Source organism: Saccostrea echinata, unplaced genomic scaffold, assembly GCF_033153115.1.
Source record: "Saccostrea echinata isolate AGI-Se365-2 ecotype Australia unplaced genomic scaffold, CSIRO_AGI_Sech_v1 ptg000002l, whole genome shotgun sequence".
Taxonomy (NCBI): Eukaryota; Metazoa; Mollusca; class Bivalvia; order Ostreida; family Ostreidae; genus Saccostrea; species Saccostrea echinata.
In genome coordinates this window covers 28,980,571-29,000,689 of record NW_026889751.1, presented here as the reverse complement: position 1 = coordinate 29,000,689, position 20,119 = coordinate 28,980,571, and the positions used below count along the sequence as shown (strand labels likewise).

The 20,119-nt window shown below is 36.1% G+C and overlaps 1 protein-coding gene across 5 annotated transcripts in view; it reads right to left on the bottom strand.

Moving 5' to 3' along the window:
* The window catches only part of LOC133176652 (E3 ubiquitin-protein ligase HECTD1-like), a 127,048-nt gene that overhangs the window by 85,716 nt on the left and 21,213 nt on the right, over nucleotides 1-20,119 (bottom strand). For 4 of the 5 annotated variants that reach the window (XM_061311767.1, XM_061311762.1, XM_061311752.1 and 1 more), the window contains 6 exons: nucleotides 19,720-20,056; nucleotides 18,875-19,458; nucleotides 18,591-18,669; nucleotides 18,332-18,425; nucleotides 18,025-18,175; nucleotides 16,785-17,846 (listed from right to left, as the gene is read on the bottom strand). In XM_061311767.1, the coding sequence (XP_061167751.1) occupies nucleotides 17,567-17,846; nucleotides 18,025-18,175; nucleotides 18,332-18,425; nucleotides 18,591-18,669; nucleotides 18,875-19,458; nucleotides 19,720-20,056 (1,525 nt within the window). In that variant the 3' untranslated portion in view covers nucleotides 16,785-17,566. Of the gene's footprint in view, nucleotides 1-16,784; nucleotides 17,847-18,024; nucleotides 18,176-18,331; nucleotides 18,426-18,590; nucleotides 18,670-18,874; nucleotides 19,459-19,719; nucleotides 20,057-20,119 lie in introns of those variants that run through there. The other variant, XM_061311757.1, reaches the window with a different exon arrangement.

The following is a 20,119-nucleotide window of genomic DNA, read 5'->3' as shown; positions in this document are numbered from 1 at the left end:
GGAACCAAGCAGAGGTAGAAAAACAAAAAAAGTAAGCGAAATAGATCGCCATCATCCAGTTCCTCATCAGATGATACAATGTCAAAATGGACTCGTGCATCAAGGAGCAGATCCAGAAGCAAGAGCCCACAAGTTCAGAAAATGCCTGTTTTCAAAGGCACTGAAAGCCCAAATTGGGAATCCTTTATTTACCAATTTGAAAGGGTTGCTCCTCATCGTGGATGGTACTCAAATAAGAATGCTTTCCGTTTTTTAGATTGTTTAGGAGATGCAGCTCTGGAATATGCAAGGAAAGTAAACAAAAATGGTGACTACAAAGAGCTGAAGCGGCAGTTAGAACAGAGATTCAGCAGAAAGTAAGAACCTATTCTGGCTCGTCGCCAGCTCCCCTTTACCAAGCAACTGAAAAATGAAAATGTGGAAGAATTTGCTCTGCGTGTCTACTTCTTAGCTTTAGATGGTTATGAGAGTTGTGAAGGGAACAAGATTGAGGAAATAGCAACAGAAACCTTCCTACGTGGCTGTCGGGATAAAGAAGCTGCTATGAAAGCTATGGATAGAGAACCAACAACACTTTAGAAAGCAGTAAAGTATGTGAAAACAGCCATCGCTAACCATCGTGCTTTATATGGGACCAGAAGAAGCGCCAGAGTAGCCACCTATTCTCAACGCCAAGTTTCACTCGAGAGCAGGGAGGGCTCCCTAGCAGGTGAACCTTCTGTTTGTAGGGCTGAAACCAAGCTCTCTAAAGAGAATGACAACAACCATTCCTTGGATAAGCAAATCTTGCACCTTACGAATTTAGTTGAGAAATTAACCACAACAGTTCAGCAATCCTTTGGTAGAAATCAGAGTAGTTCACCTCTATCGAAAGGGCATTTCCTCGAGAGATCTCGAAGTCCAAGTCGGTCACCAGCCATAGGCCAGCGCTTCTCTTCTCCAAACAAAAGAGACCACAATACATCAAGTGAAGTGAAAAGCCCAATGAATGGTCATTTAAACAGAAAAGGGTCAAGCCAGTAGGCCAACACTTGACCCCTGATGAAAGTGGCCTAGAAGATAATGTCGTAACTATAAGGAGGACTTTAGGAAAAAGAATCAAACTTAATGTCACCATAGGAGAGAAGCCTATACATGCAATTGTTGACACAGCTACCATGATAACGCCTGTCAATGAGAAAATAATGCCAGACAGTCAAATAGCTACCGCCGAGCTCATAAAGCTAAATGGGCTAGGTACCGAAATAGTGCATGGTAGATTGCTCAGGAATGTGTCTCTCAGAATTAGTGACCTTCATGTATCTTGGGACTGCTGTGCCGTATCAATGGATGATGTCATGATCATAGGACTAGACTTTCTGGAGGCCAACCATGGGATCATCAACATTAAGAAGGGAGTGCTGTTTCTCGAGGACAGGAAATTTCCTATAAAGTTAATATCCGATCCACCTGAAGGGCACCCAGGCTTTCGCGTCCGGATACGGAGAACAGCATGTGTATCACCTAACACTATAGCCCAAGTGCCGGTTCAACTAGATAAACTATTATCCGGTGACTATGTTGTTTCCCCCTTACATCTAAGATCTAATGTTCTTGGGTTTCATACCCTTGGAAGTGGCTCTACAACAACTATGAGCTTCATAAATGACTCAAATACATCAGTCAAGATCAAAGAGGGGACTGTGGTTGGAGAAGCTGAGGCTTATGCTGAAATATGTCCGAATGACAGTAGTGCTCTTCTCATTAGAAAGAACCAGACATATGAACCTGATGATAAGTTTCCAGAGCATCTTATGGATCTGTATGAAAGATCAACTTCTGGACTTAGCGACAGTGAGAAGTATCGTGTCAGACAGCTGCTGGTAGATTATCAGGACATATTCTCGAAGCATGATTTAGATTTGGGCTGTCTAACCTCGGTTACCCACAGAATAGACACGGAAGATAATCCACCAGTCAAACATAAAATGAGGAGAACGCCACTTGGTTTCCAGGACCAAGAAAAAGCACAACTTGACAAAATGCTAGACGCTGGTGTCATACAACCTTCCAGCTCGATCTGGGCTTCGGCACCAGTGCTAGTGAGAAAAAAAGATGGGTCTATGAAATGGTGTGTAGACTACCGGGCACTTAGTGATAAGACGGTAAAGGATTGCTATCCACTACCAATTATTGAGGACTGCTAAGACACTCTTCAAGGAACTGAATATTTTGCTACCCTTGATATGGCCTCCGGTTATTACCAAATAATGATAGATGAAGGGGATAGGCACAAGACTGCTTTCATTACTCGTTATGGTCTGTTGGAATACACCTGTATGGGGATGGGGCTATGCAATGCTCCAGCCACCTTCCAGAGGGCAATGCAACTAGTACTTCGGGGTTTAACATGGGCTCAGGTCTTGGTCTACCTTGATGATGTGGTAGTATTAGGTCGCAACTTTGAGGAGTCTTCAAAATCTCAGGAAAGCCTTTGACAGATTTAGAAAATATAATTTGAAGCTAAAGCCTAGGAAGTGTGTCTTGTTTAAAAAGGAAGTAGAATTTCTGGGGAAAGTAGTTAGTAGTAGGGGCATATCAATCTCACCATCAAAGACTGTTAGGAACTGGCCTACACCCAGTAATACCACCGAGCTACTCTCTTTCTTGGGATTTCTAAATTACCATAGGGATCACATCCAGCACTATGCTGCTATCTGTGCAGTTCTGTATGACTTGGGAAATATGAGGGAAAATGGACTTGGACCACTGTGCACCAGGAGGCATTTGAGAAGGCTAAGATGGCTCTACGTTCCGCACCTTGCTTGTCATACCCTGACCCTAAGGGACTCTTCATCTTGGACGATGTCTCTGATAGACCATTGGTGCTGTTCTATCACAGGTACAGGAAGGCAAGGAAAAAGTAATTTGTTATGCAAGCCATGTACTTTTAAAGCCTCAACGCAAGTACTGCACAACTAGAAAAGAGCTATTGGCTGTAGTGAAGTTTTGCAGGCACTTCCGACACAACCTTCTTGGGCGACGGTTTCTCCTGCGCACAGATCATAACAGTCTTGTATGGCTTATGCGATTTACGCACATAGAGGGGCAGCTTGCTAGATGGCTCGAAGAACTGGCACAATACAACATGGAAATTGTCCACAGACCTGGCAAAAAGCATACAAATGTAGATGGAATGAGCCGCTTGCGGGATGATATTGCAGAGTGTGACTGTTATAACGCAGGAGCAAACGTTAAAGATCTTCCATGCGGAGGCTGCCATTATTGCCAGAGAGCACACATACAATTGGGACTATTCGTAGAGGATGTAGATGACGTTGTGCCTTTATCGAATCGACCATCTTTGTCTCTGGGTCCTGTGCTTAAGCTGAGGTCAGTAATGCAACTAGATGACAAGCCTGAGCAAGGTAATTCTTGTGTGTGCAACTGGCAGTTGGAAGTTCGCCATCTGAAGTACGTAAATTACAGGAAGAAGACCCAGAATTATGTCCAATCATTAAGTGGCTAGAGAATAATATTCAGCCCAAACAGTCAGAGCTCTGTTTACAGAGCCCAGGTACTCGGACACTGTGGTTGAGTAGAAAGAATTTGCAGTTTATAGGCAGGGTTCTATATTACAAATGGGATGGTAAGGCAAACAGGAGTCTCTGCCTGCTTGTGCCACAAGGACTACTGCGTTCTATATTACATGGTTGTCATGATTTAAAGTCATCTGGCCATTTAGGCCAACAGAAAACTCTTGAGCGTTTAAAGAAAAATTATATGTGGTATAACATGTCCAGGGACTGCATAGATTATGTCGCCTCTTGTCAAACTTGCAATCAAAAAAAAAACCTAATGTGAGGCAAAAGGCTTCCTTAGGTCAGTATCACGCTAGTTTTCCCATGGAGCGTGTTCATTTGGATATCCTGGGACCATTTCATACAAGCGAGGATGGTAATAACTATGTACTGATGATGATTGATCAGTTTACCAAGTGGGTGGAGATGGCAGCTCTCTCTGACCTTTTTAGTAAGTGTAAAAAGACATGTATATTTTCATGATTACTCTATTTCTTAGACCTTGTATAAGCGAAGGGATTCTGTCTCTCACCAGTACTTTGTTGAAAAGTAATCATGATTGATTGGTATTTGTATATTTTCATATTTTTGTACGAGTTGACATTTAAGTAATTTTGTACAATATTTGGGGGTGGGGGGGGGGGGTTGGATTTTACACATAATTACTGATGTTGGTTAAATTCGCCAATGGATACCCTTGGCTCTACAAGGAGGGGAGGAGTGTGGTACCACAGCCCGACTCATCCGTGTACGACCTATCTAGAATAACATTGAACTCCTGACCTCCACCTTGCCAGACGTCTGCTAGACATACCTTGTCCTATTAGACCTAATCTGGAGGGATTAGTCAGGTAATTCGTCGACCATTACGACAATATACCCTTATCACCTACATATGGGGTTTATGTCTCTCAGATGATTCGATACGCAAGAGCATGCTCTACGAACGAACAATTTCCAGAACGAGGCAACCTATTGGCAAACAAGTTGATGAAACAAGGATATCAAAAGTCTCGTTTGAAGTCATCATTTCGCAAGTTCTATGGTCGATACAATGACCTTGTCAGCAAATACATTCTACAGTTAAGTCAAATGCTGACTGACGTTTTTCATACTGTTAGGCCATTATTTACACACTGAAATGTTTACGGATTTTTCCATTTTTCCCTTTCATGACAAAGAGCACACGGCGGGTGTAACCTGTCGGCAGTAGATACTCACTCCACCATGGCACCTGATCCCACTTCTGATGTTTTAGAGGTCTGTGATTGCTCTACTTTTGATTTGTATTGTTTGAATGGACTTTCTAGATTAAATACTGTTCGTTATCTTCATATTTCATTCAAAATTTGTTAATTTCATTGATCTTGTCTGATATAATAATGACTATTTTTGCCAGGTACTAGTACGATGTACTTAACTAATGTAGTCATTGCAGGAAAAAAATATAACCTTAGTAAGCGTTCTACATTTTATATTAGAATTATATGTTGATATTTAAAGCATAAAGTGGGTGAAAGTAAATGAAACATTGTATAATTGAAGCATAAGTTACATTGGGGAAAAGCTCACTCCTTATGAAATCTTTCATACACCGGTGACTTCAAAACCCCAGATCAAATTATAGTTTAAAGTTAAATGAGTAATTAACGCAATCCGTTTTCATGAGAAGTAAAAGAGAAAAAATTCGGTGAATTCTTATAAATCTTGTAGTCTACGTTAAATTTGGGGTATGGGGTTTGGATTAAAGTAAACTGTTAGTGGAATATGTATAATTAAATAAATATAGGATCTCCCATGGTTTGTGGTAAAATATGATTTTTTTATCCAACGAGTTTTGTTTTTTATCCCCGAGTCTTGGCGAGGTGATAAAAACAAGAGTTGGATAATGTTGATCGAGTGTTAAAGTTGCACTGCAGTTAAATGTTACCTTAAGGAGCAAAAGTTTTAAAACAAATCGCAAAAATATTGAACATGATATATCTGCAAACTCGGAAATGAATTATAGCTACTTTTATAATTATAGAGTGTACATTACATGCAGCTGTGAATTTCAGTGAGAATATTCATTTTCTTCACCTGCGGTTTGTTCTCATTTTTTCAACTCAAAGGTTTTCTAAGTACAACCAGTCGCCCGCGTGGCGCAGTAGTTAGAGCGTTCGCTCTAGAGTCACGGAGTAAGGACTTCGTCACGGTTTCGAATCTAACTGTGGGACGTGAAGGACAGTCCTTCAGATGAGACCGTATAAACCGAGGTCCCTTGTCACAATATGTGCTCAATGGCCCTGAGTGCCGAGTACAGGTCAAAATTTGCAGCTCTCCACCGGCAAGTGGTGGCGTCTCCATTTGAGTGAAAAATTCTTGTGAGGGAAGTTAAACAATAGACAAACAAACAAAGTACAACCAATGATTTGATATACATTTACATGTAATGGTAAGTTTCATCAGGAAAAATATTTATCAATTTTTTATCTATACAGTGATGCATCTGACCAGATATTTGATTTTCTTCACTTGTCTGCTTCTCCATTGAGCAACAAATAGATTATCATTTATATCTGTACAAAGCCCCACGGGTTCACGCAGACCACAGTCTATGTAACGGAGAAAGTGCCCATCCTTATCTATAATGTGAACACAGTGATTGTTATCGTCAGTAATAAGGATGTGACTCTGACTGTCTGTGGTGATTCCAACTGGAATGAATAGTTTGTTCTTCGGAGCAAGAGTATATCCAGTGTACCTGAATCTCAGTTTCCCGGCCTGATTGACCACCACTACAGCTTTAACTCCATTGTCAGACACACAGATATCCAAATTCCGGTTTTCAGTTATACATGTGTATATCGAATAGAGAGGTCTTCTGTAATCATCATACTGAATGGTTTGTTTCTCTATGGAACCGGAGTAACGGACAATTTTTGAATGTTTGGCGTCATGACTACACATGGTAACCAGGAGGTCACCAGAGGAGGTGCCACAGACACCACGTGGTGTCCAGTTATGGAGTCTGATTACGTTCTCTATCTTTTTATTCTTCACAATGTTCACAGTTCTGTCACTGACATTAGTATAGACAAGAACTCCACTTTTTGTCACTGCTATGTCCCATGGTATGTTACCTGACTTGGTTTTGATTGACTTGAGTAGTGATCCCTGATTGATGTTGAAGAGTTTAATGGTGCTGTCATTTCCTCTTGTCCAGATTTTTTCATCACTCAGACAGGCCACATTGATAAGGTATTCATACCCAGTGTCTATATTTGTAACAATCTCTGGTTCGTCAAGCAGCTGTTTGACTGGAGAAGAGGATCCAGTTTCTGGACATTTATGTGTTGATTTCATGCTGTAGCCATGCTCATCAAATGTTAAAGAACTTGATGATAAGGTTCCAAACAGTTTACTAAATTCTTCTCCTTGGACTTTTCCTGGAACGAATTTTGGAAGAAAAGGGGCAATTTTGTGTGGAAGATTACTGTACATGTGTACATGGGATTTGACTCTTAATAGTTTTGACAAGTCATTAGCCTCTATAGCCCTTTCAATTGATATGATTTCATTCTTAATGTCAGAAATGTTCTTGTTTATTTCATCCAGATGTTTCTGTAGAGTTTGTAACTGAATGTTTTTCGTCTCATCAACTTCAGCTTGAAGTTTTATTAAAAAGTTGTCAATTTCTCTGTGCCAGTCCTCTCCATGTTTTGTTATGGCTGTCGAGAGATCTCCATATTCCTTTTCTAACTTATTAATTCTATTTTGTACATCAGAGGCAATGTCCTGGTAGGTTGGATAAATTGTCTCGTTTAATTTACCTCGTCCTTTGATTAATTTTTCCTTTCTTTCATTCACAACTTTCAAGATTTCTGATACCTTATGACTAAGATGGTGAGATGCAAGACACGTTTTACAAACAGGAATTTTACATTGATTACAGTACATTATGCATTGTTGTGAGTTATGATATTTACATTCAGGGTAGAGGGGAGTGGATTTCTTGGACTGATATATGATGACCTTGTGGTCCTTGGATTCATCAGAGATCATGTGTTCTCCCACACAGGCCTTACACAGGTTGACAAGACAAGAATCACAGTGTATCTGTACCACAGCGGTCTCACACAGGTCACATCGCATCACGTCCTGCGCACTGGTTACAGTGTCCATACTCATACTTATGACTCTGAAGTATAAATAGGTTAATGTTAAGTCTGAATCTAGTGACTTTGAGAGTGTATAATGTGGTATTTTGAAGGAGGAAAATAAAATCAACGATGTTTTACAAATTTTTAAAATTGATTTTAAAATGAAGAATTATTTATTGTGTAATCACTTTGGTACAGTACAGACCTCATTTCTGAATAAACAGACACACTTTTGCTTTTACCATATGTACTTGAGATTACTATCTGAGCTCAGAGAAGAGCACGACGTCAACTGTCCTTATTATATTTTATTTGGTATCTCACACCCCTCTTTATTTGCATTTATGACTCCATAAAAGCAATAACTGTCATGTTGTATTCATTTTGATTTAAGATTTCGCAAAAAATAACTGTCATACAATATACGTCCAAGTTAAGTTGTACCAATTATACGTTTTCTTGTCACATACAAATAACAATGTTTTTAAAAAGTGCTAGATATGGAAAAAGAGTGGGTTTTTATTAATAATAAAGGTATATTGACCTGTAAAGAAAATTCAGTATGAAGTATAATATTAAATGCTATTTTGAAATATAAATGTATCAAAAAACTCTCAGAAAACTCGTGTCACAAACTGACGGTATGCAAAGAAAATTGCATCTTTGTTGGTCAAAAATAATCTTAGTCGATTTATTTCATAAATTCAAATTGTAGAAGAAAAATATGAAATAAAATACTGTATTAAAGACAGGTTCTTGGATTAGTGCTAATTAATAAAAATTGTAATATCTCATTGTCACAAAATTTATAGTGAATTATGTTATGAAAATCTATTGCAATGAAACCCTATAACCTTTCATGCTTTCCATGTTTAATTTATTTAATTCTTTGTTGAAAATATGTTGTTTTGTACGAATTCCGTATTTTCTGTCCTCTACAAATGCAAGAAATTAAAAATTCAAGTGAAGTCTATATAATTCAAAATTTCCTTTTTTCAGCTATATAAAATTCAATCATTCGTTTGAAACTGTCAATGATGTCAATAATTTATTTAATCAGAACGATTTCAGATGTAATTTTATTTAAAAGGCCAAATAGTCATATGTTTTGTGTTTTACTTTTTTGTTAAAAGATACGTTATATTGTATCTCGGACCAAATTTTTATGTTAGCGATTAATACTTAATATTTTAATCCGAATATTTCTTTTCACCATAAATCGATATACAGAAAAATACTAAAAATGTTCTCTTCATTATAAGGTATGAAATGTAGTGGACATTTTTAAATGGCAATTGGTACAACAACTGAATAAGGGCGTATAACTGCTGTTTACGAGTTTATCTATAATAATACGATTATTGTTAGAAAGAATAATCAGAGGTATTCAATGAGTTGCAGTTTTTCTTCACCAGTGCAAAGTAGGAGTGAAAAATATAAATATAATCTATTTTCCGTCTACAAAACATTGATGCCCCTGTCGTTAGTTAAAAAAGTTGTAAACTTATGCTGAGCAGTTTGCGAAATACGTGTCACTTAACCATTATCATGATTATAAAGATGGATTTTAAGGTCTAATGACATTCTGTTCTAAATGCCACCCAATAAATAAAAATCCCAACATTAATTTTCACCAACAACAAAAAGATAAGATTCAGAGGAAATAAATTTTGAAGCATGAAGCAAGGCTTACTTTGTCAGAAATTGATTTTATGTCTAACTTTGATATGAAAAACATTTGACACAGTAAATAGAATGAATGATCATTTATTATCACGACATAAAATTAAAAATATGAGAGAGATATATAAGGATAATATTTAGTGAATATACATAATAAATTCATATTAGAAATTATAATGAAGCGATGCTTTTTTAGTCCGAATAGCACATGCTTATGTATTCATTATTGTAAAGAAAGCGCGTCCATCAGCAAATGTTATCTTTCTTATTTTCTTTTTTTTTTCTCCTTTTTGTAAGAGAAAGAAATTAAGGGTAATAAGCAAAAGACTACAGTATACATTTTACATGGTAAATTATGCATTTTTAAAAATATATATATTAAAAAAGACATTAATATTCTATTTATAACAGGTAAATCAAACTGAGTGCAAATGTTCTAGGACAAGAAGTATAAATGACTATCAAAAAGAAAATGACAAAAGGAAATACAAGTAAAGATTTTTATCCAGTATAGAACTTTGCCAACAGGGTGTACCAGATGTACTTACTTCAAGGAAATATTATGAGTGAGCAAATACTCGGCTAAATAAGTATCACCTGATGAATTGTATTGTTGGATACTTATGAAATTTATTCATCAGGAAATTATTTCTCCTATCAGAGGGTCATCAGAATTAAAATACGGCAGTTTTAGTCAGTGTCAGGGTGGTTTATTCACTCTGTCAATAGGGAGTATTTTAAACACTTAGTGAAGGGCAGGAGAGTTTGATAATTTACTATTTTCACTGAGAAAATAATACTTATATTATTTCATCGTGAAAATATCAAGTCTGTAGAAATATTAATTTAATTTAATTGAATGGATAAATTTCACGATTTTTCTGCTGAAAATGTAAAGAAATGTAGGTTTTTCCAAAAGAATATTAAGATAATAAAAATGTTCAAAGATCTTATCTTTTTTTATTTAAACTAAAAGTGAATTTAAAAAAAAAAATACAAAAATTAATACAAAATCAATATTTATTTTTTTTTTTTGGTTTATTAATCTGTCAACAGGGGTAAAATTCTTCAAACTATGACGTCAAAAATACGTATCATAAACGAGGAATTAAAACCAATCACCAAGACTGTTATATATGTGATTGGAATTAAGGTGTAATGTCCCTCTAAAAAGAGGGATAACTTTCCGAGGAAATTATTCCAAGAAATCCAATGAATTTTCTTGCCAAATAATGAGGGCCATTTTATAGTCAACCCATTCAAATCGAAACAATGTTACAAATATTGATTTCTAATTTCTATTGCCAATATTTTTTATTAATAACTTATAAAAGTTTACATAAAATATTTAAATCCAGTTCCTTTAAACTGTAATCTGTTAAATTGGGATATTTCTTTCTCTTCATATATAATTCTTTTAATTGTTACAGAAATTTCAAATGCAGAATTTTTACAATCAATTAATATTTTTTTCACTAAAAAATATTTCGAATAACGATAACTCCTGTGGATCGAAAAATAACTCTTGTGGATGGATGCATTTTATTTTACAAACACAGAAAACAGTGTGATATTCTGATTTAAAAAGCAACGCTTCATTGTGTTTTCTTACGTGAATTAGATAGGTATGATAGTAAATATTATTTTCTTATATGCCTCATATTTTTAATTTTATGGTGAGATAAAAAATTATTGATCTTTCTATTCACCATATTAAATTTTCTTCATATCATGATTAGACATGATATTCATTTCTGAAAAATTAAGCAAGCTATTTTTCATTTGAATCTAATGCTTTTGTTGCTGATGAAAATCAATGTTGGAAATTTAAAGAAAAAATTGGTGAAATTTGGAGCAGAGGGATATTTCACCTTAAAGAATAAGTTATTAATTAAGCATGTAAACTTATTATCATGTTATTGCTATTAATGAAGACTAATAGCAGTGTGCAAATCTCAGTCAGCATTTCCTGTCACGGAATGCAAATATAAGTCATGAAGAACGTTATTCAGTGAACATGGTGTTTGAATAGCATTTGCTCTGCTGGCATATTTTCCAAGATCATACTCTTGCAAGAATGAACAAGGTGAAGATGAGGAATAGTGATCGGTTCAAAAAAAATCTACACGGACCTCTGGAAATTCTAGAGGTTTGATGGGGTGCTAGGAGGAGTAAGCACCCCCCGTCGACTGGTCACACCTGCAGTGAGGCTTATGTATTGATCAGGTAGACGAAATGTTCCGTAGCCATATTTATAAAAATAAAAGCCCTACAATTGATGTGAAATATATCAGAACCAATGATAGGTTAACGACCATAGAATTTACCATATGCTGACTTCAAACGATGTCGTTGAAATCCCAGTAACATCTACTTATTTGTCAGTAGCCAGCCTCCGCTTAAAAAATGATCGTACTCGGAACATGCTCTTGAGTCCGAATAAATTCAAAGATATAAACACCAGGTGATAGCTTAATATTACAACATAGATGAGGAAAATTGACGATGGAAAAGCTGAAGTCATCTCGTTTGTCATACAATTTATTTGATAGTTGGCCCTTATTGTCTATAGTCAGTAAAACATCCAGATATGAAACAGATGTGAAAGACTCTGTGGGCTCTTTTATTTGAGTTCACTGGGATACATAAATCCACACATGAATGGAAGTTATAAATACTAATTGATAAAATGTCGTCCATATATTTGAATGTCGAATTGAAGGCCACAAAAAGTGTTTTCTTCTCAAGTAGAAGTTTCTGAAGTTAATTTTGCTTCATAAATATATAAAAACAGGTCGGTTAATACAAGAGCATAGTGAATGCCCATTGAAATTCCAACATATTTTTGGAAAGCCAGGGGCCCGTTTTACAAAAGAACTTACGACTAAGACCAAAAACTTTCGTTAATTGTAAAATTTTACAAAATAAAATATTCTGTTTCGAATTGCTAGCATAAAATTATCTTGTTAAATTCTTTTTAAAAAGATAAAAAAAAAACCCTTTGAAATTAAATTAAAATAGAAAGTAATAAGCAGAATTAAATGTTGGACTTAGTCGTAAGTTCTTTTGTAAAACGGACCACTGGTCTCCAGAACTACATACTGTAGATGACCTAATTTTCGAGAGTTCTTATTTTTACGAGAATTTTATTTGATATATATATAAACGAGACAAAATTTTCACGAATTTCGGTCATTGCTTTGTATATGTTCTTTGATAACACTAATATACGCGAGAATGAAATTTTCGCGAGGAGACAGACTCGCGTAATCACCCAAGTAAAGTTTTCGCGAATAAAAAATATAGGAAAAAATGTAGGAGCTCCAGCATCCTTTAATATTAACTTCAGAGTACTTGTTCTTAGAATCAGAGTGATTTTTGACAAAGAAATTTTGTAGATGACCAATCACAAGATATGAAAATGTTCGAGTTCCATTTTGATTAAAGAAGCAGTTATCTATGATATCAAAAAGCCTAGTTTTTTTATTTATCGTAAGGAATGGTTGTAAAAAGTGTAGAAATGCCAAGTCATAAATTTTGATGTTATTGACTTCTAAAAAATTTTGTGATATTAAATTTTCTAAAAGTTCATCGGAGTTTTTGAGAATCCTCATTTGATAAACACCACTTTTAGAACATGCTGTAGGACAGTATGTCTGAAGTCTCGTCAATGGCAGTTAAAGTTTTGTAAGGGGTAAAGATAGGGGCTTGGTAGAGAATTTGCTGGACCCTGTAAGGTATTTTAGAAATCGATTATAGATAGGGTAGAATCAGCTGTAATCCGCCAGCATAGCAATCGTTATTCATATCGTCATAGGTTCACTAAATAATGTTGTTTATTTCTTATATTATTTCTTAAAGCTTAGTGATAATGTTTAGACAGTGTCTTAGTTTAAAAGACAGATTTTCAGACTAAGGTCATTCAAGTGTCAAGGTATATAATTATTTGTTCAAATGTTCCCATTTTTGATGTGCCATTTAGAACCATTTAGTTACTTTACTCAAAGACATCCATTTACTTCTCTGTTTTTACGAGTCACACATTTTTCTGTTGGTGGGTCTTCAATATATTTAAAATTCAACATTTTTTAACTTATTACTGGCAAATACATGCCCTATCTACAGTAACATTCATTGTTATGTAGTTAAGCATATCAAGTAAATTTCAAATAATGCAAACATTACCTTACGTCGCGGGTTCGAATCCCACTGCAGGACGTGGAAATCGCACCTTTGATGAGACCGTATAAAACGAGGTCCCGTGTCACAATAGGTGAGGATCCCTCACTGTTCAATGGCCCTGAGTGCCGAGTATAAGTCTAAATTCTCAGCCCTCCATCGGCAAGTGGTGGCGTCTCCATATGAGTGAAAAATTCTCAAGAGGGACTTTAAACAACAAACAAACAAAACCTGGCAGGAAGAAGGTATATAATATCTGAAGACTTCTTAGGTGGTTGTATACTTATATCACATGATCAATTTACCTGTGCTAGGTTTTATTATGTTTCCTGGTCTATTCTTTGACAATAAATATTACAATTAGTTTGTATTGGAGTTAATACTTCCCTTATTTATGTAGCAATATACCATTATCACTTGCATTTAAAGTTTATAACTTTCTATTGATTCAATACGCAAGAGCATATGCTCTACGTACGCACAGTTTCTAAATTGCAAGCTACTGACAAATAAGTTGATGATACAGGAATATTAAAAGTCTCGTTTAAAGTTAACATTTCGTATTTTTATGGTCGATATAATGACCTTTTCTATAAATACAGTCTATCACGAATGTTGACTGACGTTTTTCATACAAATTGTTAGGCCATTGTTTTCACACTGAATTGTCTACGGAATTTTCGTTTGCCCGATCGTGAAAAGATCACACGACAGGTGTGACGGGTCGACGGGGGATGATGACTACTCCATGGAACTTGATCCCACCTGTGGTGTTTTTAGAGATCTAATAGTTTGCTCTGCTCCTAATTGTTCCAATGGACCTTGATTGTCCCTAATTGTTCCAAGTGAACTTGATTGTCTTTGTCTTGTCAAGTAAAAATTTATCGCCCATTGTGTCCCCACACTACCCTGGGGGTGATGATTTGAACAAACTTGTATATACACTATCTGTGTATGTTTCCATATAAATATGACTGATCATGGATCATTCTCGAGAAAAAGATTTATAAAGATTTTTCCCATGTATAGCCATGTAACTTTGATCACCCATAGTGACCTTGCCCTATCCCTAGGGGTCATAATTTAAATAAATTTGAATCTACACTATATAAAGAAACTTTCACATAAGTTTCATCTTTTCTGGCCCAGTGGTTCTTGGGAAAAAGATTTTTAAATGACCCCACCCAATTTTTACTTTTTCTTAAGTATATCCCCTTAGAAGAGGGTGTGGCCCTTTAATTATACAAATTTCAATCCCCTTTACCAAGGATACTCTGTGCCAACTTTGGTTGAAATTGACCCAATAGTTCTGGAGAAGAAAAAGAAATTGTAAAAAGTTAATGACGCCAACGACAGCATCAACAATGACAGACAACGGAAAAATTTTCATCAGAAAAGTTCACTTGAGCCTTCGGATCAGGTGAGCTAATAAGAGGCCCAAGGATCTTACTGGTCACCTGAGTATAATACAACAATATTAGAAGATTCATAGAAGTATAAAATACACTGACAGATAAGTTTCGTTACCCAAAAGCAAGAGAAGTAGGAAGATCAGGATCAGCAAAATAATTAGTCTAGTACTCAGTAACAACTCACAAAGTAATAAGTCCTTGCCCCCATTTCTCACTCTCATCATCCTGACTATTAATAAAACAATAGTGCTTTAGTACCATTTCTAATCCCATATTATCACCTTCTTGGTCTTTGAAGAAGATATAATAAGATTAATTATTTTTGTCTTATTTTTATGTTTTTATTATTTTCAAGTGTACGTAATCATTAAAACTATGCAAGTACTTTTTTATTATACAATAAAAACTCATACCTGCATAATTCTCTTATTCTATTAACCCCAAGTAGAATAAAGTTGATAGAGCCCTGGCCAGCATCAGAACATTTGACCAAATGGTCCAGAATTTCAAAAATCTGGTAAAAATATACCCTAAATCTGAAAATTTTTACATCAATTTATTTTTGCGAATTTGGGTCAAAATGGCATATATTAATTGTGAATTTCATGGTCCCTGTCCCCCTGGGGTGGGGTCAAGACCATCAAAATGAATGCAATCTTTAACAGAGAAGAAGATTTTCAATAAAACAAAAAAAAAACAACAAAAAAGGCCACAGTACCACTATATATTCAATAGACCCCCCCCCCCCCATGAATCCCCGACACTATGGCCATTTAACAATTTTGGAAGAGGCACTCTTGTTCATCATAACATATGCTTGGTTTATCTGATAAAAACCTAGGAGCAGAGAAGAGGATTTTCGAAGAATTAATGCAATTTCACCATGTAATCAATAGAGCCCCCTCCCGCAGAACTCCCCACCAAGGGACCACAAATTTCACAATTTTGGAGCCATGCACCTAGTTTATCTGCTTTATATACAGGGGTAGAGAAGATTTTTAAAGAATTTATGCATTTTCACTATATGATCATTAGGGCCCCACCCCAACTCCAGAACTCCTGACCCTGGGCCATGAATTGCAATTTTATTAGATGCCAACAGTTTGACTGCTTGATGTCCAGGAGTAAAGAAGATTTTTAAAGATTGCATTAATTTTGATGGTTTTACCCCCACCCCTCAAGCCCCAGGGGGGAAAGCGTCATGAATTTCACAAATTTTACTCCCCTTCACCTATAGATGCTATATGCCAAATTTGGTTGAAATTGGTTCAATGGTTCCAGAGAAGAAGCTGAAAATGTTCAAATGTTAATGCACCACGGACGACGCACGCTGACGGACGAAAACAGATAGCAATAGGTCACCTGAGTAAACTCAGGTGACCTATAAAATACTTTCATAGATTTAATGATCATAAAAATGAGACAAAAATAACTTATTAAATGTTCTATCAAGACCAAGAGAGGCCAATGTGAGAGTTAAGATATGGGGTTAAAAAATAATTTTGTTGGTAATTTGCACAGCGAGTGATAAATTGGGGACAGATTAGAACTTAATTTATGAGTTGTTACTGAATTCTAGACTAATATTTCATTTGATCCTGATCATCCTATTTCTCTTGCTTTTGGGCAACAAAGCTTCATCAGTTTATTTTATACTCTATGAATCCTCTAAATTGTTGTATTGTACTCAGGTGACTGTTAAGGCCCTTGGGCCTCTTGTTCTATGTTACCCTTAGATTCTCTGTTTTTACAATGGTAAATATATACATGTATTCTCTAAATGTACAGAAGGAATAACAAACACTCACTATAACAAAAATGTCTGCTTTATTAGTCAGGAAAATGACAAATTAAATACCAATATTTAGTGAAAACAATCATATCACTGATCAGAATTAACAAGTCCACACATCACAATATATAAACATGATTTAGACAGTGGTAACGAGGCCATGCCTATAGCCTGAAAACACATCACACACAATAATTAACACAATATACAACAAAATTGTGTAGTGGCCTATCCTAGACACTCTCTATTAGTATGTCACAGATGTTAGCTACTGTGAATTGCACTTGTTTCATTGTACAGTAGATAATTGGCAAAAGAGCCAAGGACAAATAAATTGTGAAGAAATCATCAAATTCAGAAGCCATTTTAAACAAAATGTTTTTCACTTCTTGTGAAAAATTAATACAAATATTTATACCAAAGATTCCAAGAAATGTTTTCCTACATAAAAATAATCACATATTGTATTAAATCCATGGGATCCATACACATATTATTAAGATACACTGGACAAAAGAATAGCATCCTCATATAAACCCCTCTATCACACTGTGTCAACCATTACATTACTAAACAGGCAGAACATGTACAGTATCGTCACAGTACAAAAAGCTATCACAAAAACCCCAATCACACTTATCAACCATTACATTTAAAACAGGCAGTATTCACGGATAAGTTGTTCAGTAGTGCCAAGCTAATACCCTGGATATATGCTGTAAATATAAAGCAGCCTGAGTATAGATAAGCCTATAGTTAACAAAAACTGAACACTTGGATTAAAGGTTTATATCACATTTAGTTGAAGTGGAACTGCTTTTCCCGGGTAGCAGTTATCAGTCTGTCTCGGAGGATTCCCTCGCTGGAATACTCTGGCAGTTTGAGATAGTGATAACACGTGTTCACGGAAGGATAACTAGACTCATTCTCGTTTTTACGAGCGACGGAGAGACGTGGGTGGAGATTGGCCAGACCCCCCGGGGGAAGGGATGAACACCCCGTCACAAACTGAACAAATGCTTTCCTCTCATCAGCATTTAGTTCACACAGGACTGACACAAATCTCTGGAATCCAGGACTAAAAAAAAATAAACGTTACCAAGAATTACTCAAACTGCTTAAAACAATAATTACATTTTCAAGTGCAATATCTATTTTTATCATTATAATACATTTAAATACATGTAATGGTGAAATATAACATTACTATATTTTGGCTAAGGAATTTGTTCCTCAAAGCCTTCTTTAAAATATACCTTTCTTTCGTGTATCCTTGTTTTGGCTCAGTGTAATTCAGAATGTCATCCCGTGTCCAATTAGGAAACTGGTCCCCACAGAGTTTGGTCACCAGTTCATCAGGACTGAAGGAATGGAGTTTCTCCATAGGAAAGACTTCATTAAAACCCTCTGTAAAGTTTAAAATGAAGGGTACATGTATTCAATTATTTTAAAAAATAAGAGATATTTGCATAATCTTCACATACTGTAAATACATAAAATGAAAATCAGAAAGATAGAGAACTACCAAGTAAGTGTTAATATGTCAAATAAACCGACGTGTACCTCTAAATGCATCCAGCTGTCTTCTGATTCCAATGTTCAGACAGAAATCTGTCACCAAGTCAACATACTCATCCACGTTCTCCATGGTAACATCCTACACAAATGTTACAAGTTTGCTTGAATTCACATTGACAAGAGAACATTTATATTCACAACAATGAGAGTACATTTAAGTACATTTAAGTAAACATTTAACTCGACAAAGAGAGTACATTTAAGTAAACATTTAACTGGACTTGACTTTGTTATGATTTCTTACCACATTTTCTCCATCTGGCTTCAAGTCATACGTCACATATCCATAGACCTTTGATGAAGGATTGAACTGGAAAGTCAGCCTGTAAAAGAGACAAGTGTCAGTTTTATCATCTAAAAATCTACGTAAAAAAGATTTAGGAGAGCTCTTTTGGAGCCTATGAAACTGGATGATTTCAAAGCATACCCATTCAATAAAAAAAAAATAATAAATTGACACAGCACATGTTCGTGTAAGTAAAGTACTCATATAATTCCACAAAATAACAACATTTTTAAAATACCTACCCAAGATCTTCAATCCGGCATCCCTCATATTTCTGTCCATGTAATGCAAGCCTCTGAAGCCGAATATTTTTCTGATCCTGTGTCAGGCTCCGATCCTTTAGAATCCTTTGTTTACGACTCACCAACTCACGCAACTGTTTTAAGAAATTAGAACGATAGGGATCCACAATATCAAAATCCTCCTCTGTCAGAATACCGGCAAACCATGCTGGAGTGTCATGGTGTCGGAGCTTGGGAGGGTCCAGAATCAACTCCTTATCTTCTATACTGGAGGTCATTAATTCACTATGGTCACTATGATAAGACTCGGATGACCCCATGGACCGGTGGAGAGATTCCGTATACTGCTGGGTAATGTGGTGCCCTACCTCCCCCATACACATCAGTTTGAGGAATGGGCGAGAGAGTGGCATATCTATTAACCGTTTGTCCTGTAGACATTTGGCAAGCAGAGTGCCAAAGAACTGGAAGAGTTTTTCTACCCTGGACACTTCAGAATGATCCTGGGGTAAGGGTGTGGGGAAGAGACCCCCCGTTCTCTGTATGTAGTAACCTGATGGCTTCACACCTTGTCCAAGATCAATCTGAAATTATATTACAATCGTAATTTTACTCTGTAAATTTGGCAACTCTAAACAACTGTTTATTTTTCATACAGGGAGGTATGTACTACTATTAAAACAGATAACTGATCGACATCTGTACTAAAAATGTCGTACAATATACTAAGGGAATGTCTGTTCAGAATTATTTACCACTGTTTACTTGAATCAGTAACTTTTGCTACCTTCAAAAATTTCATTTCGATTTCAAGATACTTAGGGCCTCATAATCAAACTCCCTACCTCTCTCTCCATTTTATCATGGAAATCATCGTCCACAAGCCACATTCCGAGTTCCTTCTTCTGCAGCTCTGCAGCCACCAGGGCATAAAACTCTAGACTGGGCCCCAGACCAGTGCCTTCCTCACCCTGGAACTCGATTTCCAGCATCGACTTCCTGTGTGAGTGGCACGTCATCACCTGGATGGCCCACTCTAACAGATTATCTCCCCTTGGAACCTTCACTCGTTCATGTTTAAGACGACCAATTCTATACTCGCCACCATCTTCTCTTCTAGTCACAGGGCCACGACTTCTCTCTATACTGGCGTCTCTCTTGTCTTGTAGCCAAACTATTGCTCTGTTTAAGAAGATCCATTTCTCTTTCAATTTTGTCATTTTCCTCAAACATCAAATCACTTTA